The sequence below is a fragment of the Asparagus officinalis genome, unplaced genomic scaffold (assembly GCF_001876935.1).
Source record: "Asparagus officinalis unplaced genomic scaffold, Aspof.V1 AsparagusV1_Un271, whole genome shotgun sequence".
Lineage (NCBI taxonomy): Eukaryota > Viridiplantae > Streptophyta > Magnoliopsida > Asparagales > Asparagaceae > Asparagus > Asparagus officinalis.
In genome coordinates, this window is record NW_017972536.1 from 221,776 (window position 1) to 227,878 (window position 6,103).

The following is a 6,103-nucleotide window of genomic DNA, read 5'->3' on the forward strand; positions in this document are numbered from 1 at the left end:
TGCTATTGGCTGTTTTAATAACATCATATCTCTTGAAAATAAGAACTAACATGGATTAGGACTAACATGTAACAAATTAGCATATAAATAGTCAATTGAACATTACTTGTGAATCTTTTAGGAGCAAAACTTGGTTAGGCAATTATTTTCAGCTGCGGAGAGTCTAGCAGATATTTCAGATGGTATCCTAAAATTATGTACAAAGGTACCCCTGCTATCTATTATACGTATGCTAAACAATACAGTGTCTGGAATATCTTTATTTAACTCGCCCAATAGACCTTCCTCCTCAGCCGTCATTACCTTCACTCAATTCATCCCAAGTGGGATATTGTTTGCCGTTATAAAAATGAGTAACTTTGTCAACTTTGTGTACATCATCAGGACTTTCATGTATATCTATAATTTGCTTTTTCTTTCCCTTTCCCTTTCCCTCTGTGTATGGGGTCTTACACCATTTAGACCGCTTGCTTGCCTTTAGAACCTTCCTCCGTGGGGCTGCTACAATCTCCTCTGTTTGCACATCACTTGACAGAGCTTCTAAGATTTTGTCCACCTGATGTGAAATATTAGCAACAGCCTCGACAGAACTATCTACATTCTCACTTTCTCTTCTAATATGCTCCTCTTCCTTATACACAATCTCCGCCTCTTTCTGTACATTCTCCTCAACCCTGCTATCTACATCCCTCTTCTCCACCAACAAGCTCCTCTTCCTTCACCGATTTCTCCTTCTCCTCCTCTAGATTATCCACTTCCCTATCTATATTTTCCTCATTCTTATCTACATTATCCTCAACATTGTTATCTACAATAACCTCTTCTCTATCTGAATTCTCCACAACTTTATTCTTGGGGGGTTCCGCTTCACCATTCTTCTGGGAGGCGACATCCTCCCCCTCTTCCCCTTCTATTATAGCTTCCCCCTCAGCTATATTCCCAACATCAGCTCCTTCTTCCATTGAACCAACAGCCTCCACAACTTTGCCTTCCATTGTGGTGCCCTCCAAATCAACTTCACATCCATGAACAACAACATCATCAACAGGCTCGTCAGCATCATCCTCAGCCATCTTATGTTCAGTTTCTTGCATGATGGGGTCTTCCTTATGTAATCTACTAGATTTGGAAGGCTGTTCCTCCTCATCAAGTCGTGGGTTCGACTTCATTTTTTTATTAATTTTTTGTTTGATATTTGCCTTCAGCACCACCAGGTCTATGACATCATCAGGTCTTCCAAGTTCTTCAATTATTCTGTTTAGCCTGTTGATCTCAATCATAAATTCTTTACAATATGTACTCTTGCTCTGCTTTGTGGCAAAGAGTAGTCGTTGGAGGAATTTAGCAGAATTTCTCCAAAAGGTAAGTTGCTGCTCAATGGGTAGATCCTTCACCTCCTCTTCAACTTCAAAAGCATTGTCAATATGTTTTGACATGGTTTGAAATTATTAAGAGATTATATTATAATAAAATAGGATTATACAAACATGGATATTGTTTACATTTAGCTTTAGACAACTTAGACTTAACAGGATACTTACATAGCCTATTGAGAAGTTCTTCGTTTCCTCCGCCCTTGCCTTCCTCTTTAACTTAGGCACATGACACACTCCTTTACTCCCCTGAACGGCGAGAAGTGCAACAACATTTGAAGGAGCAGGCCCAACTTCCACAACAGGGCGATCAACTTCAGTTATTGAAGCTGATTTATCCTTCAATGCAACGGTCCTCGCCCTCAAATATGAGACTTTCACCTCCTTTTCTGATGCCCAGTTTGTCATTGGAGGTCTGGACTTGTCGACGTAGGCATATTTCTTTAACCCCGTCATCTCATAGTACCAAAGCTAAAGCAAATACATTAAGCGTTCAAATCAGAACTAACAAGGCATAAATTAGAGCTAACAAACAGACACTCCGTTAGAACTATTGTGACCCCAACTAGAACCTAGAACTAGCATGCCTCCTATTAGAACTAAGGTGAGATGCAATAGAACTAACCGAACTTTATTAGAACTAACGTGACCCAATTCTGAACTAACATGATGCCATTTAAGGCTTAGCAACATGACCCAAATAAGGACTAACATGAATACGACTAGAACTAACATGAGCAGAAACTAGAACTAACATGGTGAAAAGTAGAACTAACATAGCAGAAACCAGAACTAACGTGGCATAAGTTAGAACCCACATGGCATGAATCAAAGCTAGAATGAACCAAATTGAGTAAAACATGGCACTTACACATAAAAGTGTCATGCAACCTTGGACATATGTGACCTCTGGCTTCTTCTTGCACTCCACAGCAACTTTAATCCCCCTGTTAATTTCTGAATAAAAGAATTGAGCCCAAGCTACCGTTTTGACCCTCTCAATGCTATCCAGATATCTGAGTAGAGGTCTAGAGATACCCTCCCCGCTTCTGGGGCACCATATCATCGAGCATTGGTACAGAATTTGCAACAGAACAAAATCTTGGATATCCTCTTCTTCTGTAGACTCCACGAGCCTTTCCAGCTGCCCTTCAAGGTATATTCGATGTGTAATTGTTGCTTTTTTTAACTTCTTCCCATCTTCAGTTTTGAAAAGATGAGTGAAGTATTACAGCCAGATTCTGTTTGTTGAGTCCTGGTTGATACATATGACTTTCCCATAAGCTGGGAAGTATGTATGGTTATGGACCCATTGCAAATCAAATTTAACACTTTTCAAGCCCCCAGTCTTTGAACCAGGGATAGAAAATGTGTCATTGGCGCTATCATAATAACTCAGCAGCAGTTCAAGCGTGGGGCGATCAAGCGCAAGAGCTCCGAATAAAATATAGTGCTGAAATATCGATCCGTGATATGCATCCATGTGACACTGACGCATCTTCGGAGCAATACACTTCATGAATTGCTAATAACCCGTGATATTGACGGTTAGTCTTAATGATTCAAACACGTTATTTTGAGCAAGCCTTTTCCTGTAAAAATAAAAATTTCAAGTTCAATTAGAACTAACGTGAACTGAATTAGATCTAACACTAAACGACATCTAATAGAACTAACGCCGACTGTTATAGAACTAACATGGACTCAAACTAGAACTAACATTGCCTAGCACTAGAACTAACATTGCCTAACACTAACATTAGGGCACATTACTTCGAAACCCCAAATAGTGGATAACTTAGCACTTACTGCTTTTTTGGGGAGGGTTCGTTGGTGGTCAGCCTTTGCCGTTCTTCTTTGGTGGTTTCGCCATTCTAGGGCCTGCTTTTGCATTACCATGAGGGTTTGAGTGGCTTCCTCTGCGCTGCCAACCCCAGACGAACCGTCTTTTTCCATCAAATCGCCGCGATGAGAGATTTTGTAGTCATTTACCGATTCCGCTTCCCTGGACGACATTTTCCGACGAAAACCCTAGCCCTGTAAATAAACTCTGTCGCTGGAAATGGAAGTTCGAGAGTTTCGGTGGCTCTTTTGTATTTTGGAAGAGAGAGAAATAGAGGCGGGGTTCTTGAAATAGAGGTGCAGTAATCGATTCCAGTCCATTTAATGAGATGCGACGAAGCGTCTGGGGACGAAGGAGAAGGGCAAAGTCGAGTTTTTTTCAAAATACAATGTCTCTTTTGTATACAGCTGACGTGGAGGGCCCTAGAAATATTGAATGCTGCTTTTTGGGGCTTATACACAAGGGGGAAAATACAAGGGGCCTCGTCACATGATTTTTCAGCTTTTGGGGCCCCGACACATTTTTCCCAAAAAATAAAATAAGACTAGCACTCATTAAAGTCATTTTAGCAAACAAAGGTCTCTCCTGATTTGCACTAAATTTTCTCGTTATCTCTCCTCTCTCTATCTCTCACATCCCATGCTGAGTGACAAAGGGGGTCCGTTTGAAAAAATATTTAGCAAAATATATTGAACTAGTTTTCAGTTAAATCATTCAAAATTACATTTTGGTTAATATTGTATCATAGAAATGACTAAATGTTAATTGTATTGAAAGAAATGACATGTGTCTCAAATTAAGTGTAAAGAATCAGCTGAATAACTCAATTGCTTAGACTTGGCCAAAAGTATGCAACTGCCCTTCTAGATCTGCTACAAATGGGCACATTGCCTACAAATGGGCACATTGCCTACTGCATGAAGGTACAAAAATTTGACACTAGAACACACAATAATCATGCTTTCATTCCTCCACTTGAAATCAATACTGACTTGACCTCGGAGGAACTACCAGAGAACCCAACTCTGATCCTCTTACATATTGTTTGTATGCAGGATCAAACCCTTTACTCAATAACCAACCATCAAAGAAGATGGAGGGATGCTAAACTCTCTATAACTCACACTAAACCCTACTTTTAAACATCTGACATCAATAGTTAGGATTGAATGAGTTATTTTGATACAGTTCATCAATATTTTAACTCCAAAATGTTTCTATTTAATAAATACACGGTTAAAATACTTTTTGTTCACCAATTAAAAATTGTAATTCGATTTCGAGCAGGGTTATAAGAAAAAAGTTCTCTCCCGCCCCACAAAAAAAAGGGAAAAAAATTAAAATTAAGGTCCTTTATTCAAAACTTTATTCTAAGCTTATGAAGCAAATAATTACAAATAAACAGATTTATTGACAATAATATAAATATATTTATATAATCAAATTAACCTTTAGGTAAGTGCATGTATACGTTTTAAATTGGTTTTTCGGAAGTTTCTTGCATTATCTTGTGCAACTGAAGCTTTCCTTCAAAGCAAGAGTCCACGAAATATTAAATAATATGTAAAAAGAAAAAAAAAGTAAAAAAATAGAAGCCAAAGAGAGGCTGAATACCAAATCCCTATTTCTCAGCAGTCAGCAGTCAACAGCTTTCACAACTAAATTTCTATGACAAAATTTCAATTTAGACCTATTAAGAAATGTAATTTCAAAAGCGTCCCCTTTTAACTTTAATTTTAAATTTCGACTCAGTTTCAACCACCTGTTTGAAACTGGGTCAAATAAAGTTGAAAAACTTTACGGGATTTAAAATCCCTTGAAGTTTAAACCACTTATTAACAAGCTCGTTAAGGGGGTCAAATCTTCACGAGATTTAAAATCCCGTGGAGTTGTAGGTTTGCCCCAAACATGCACAGAATTAGTGCATGTTTCTTATATACATACATGAAATTTCATAACAATATACATGGAAATTTTCGTCTCATTCACAACAATATACATGAAATTTTCGTCTTATTTACAACAATATACATCAAAATCCAACCAAAAATCTGAAATTTGCGGATATATACTGAATTACAACAATATTCATAAAATTCAACCATGAATCAAACAATACACACGAAAATCACATATATAAACAAAAATAGATCCACAAAACTAACAAATTTTAACAATCTAATTATATACATTCTTGAAATTCATAATCATACTGTAAAATTTCACATACATCCCAAAAGTCCTCCCCCCTTCCTCTCCCTCTCTTACCCCTTCCCCTCTTCTCTCCCATCCCCGGCCCTCTGTCCATGTTGATGAGCCTCGATGATCTGAGTATCTACTTGTGTATGAGGCTGAGAAGTGCCGGCTCCATCAGCATGCGCCGTGCTATGAGAAGTGCTAGCTCCATCGTCACGCGCCGTGCTATGCGAAGTGCTAGCTCCATCATCACGCGCCGCCCTTTGACCTGTCCTACGTCTTTGTGTGTACACTTGAGAAAATTGGCGTGACCTGTTCTCACGTCCTCATGGGATTTTAAATCCCGTGAAGTTTTTTAACTTTAATTATAAATTTCGATCCAATTTCAACCAGTCGGCTAAAACTGGGTCGAAATTTGTAATTAAATTGAAAGAAGTCTATTTTTGAAATTAAATTTCTAAATGGGTCTAAAACGGAAATTTGTCCATTTCTTCAACAACGACCAGAACCAGAAGAGAAAAGACGAGAAGCGAGAGAGAGAGAGAGAGAGAGAGAGAGAGAGAGAGTAATTAGAGTAATTATTCAAAATAATAAGAAAAGTAAAAAAAATGGCAAGGGCAGGAGGGATAACGAACGCGGTGAACGTGGGGATCGCAGTGCAGGCGGATTGGGAGAATCGGGAGTTCATCTC

At 38.5% G+C, this 6,103-nt stretch overlaps 1 protein-coding gene across 1 annotated transcript in view; it reads left to right on the forward strand.

Moving 5' to 3' along the window:
- Positions 1-5,921: 5,921 nt before the first annotated feature.
- LOC109827506 (protein BRICK 1) overlaps positions 5,922-6,103 on the forward strand; it is a 2,955-nt gene continuing 2,773 nt past the window's right edge. Inside the window, 1 exon segment of the mRNA XM_020394515.1 lies at positions 5,922-6,102. Within this exon segment, the coding sequence (XP_020250104.1) occupies positions 6,021-6,102 (82 nt within the window). The 5' untranslated portion in view covers positions 5,922-6,020.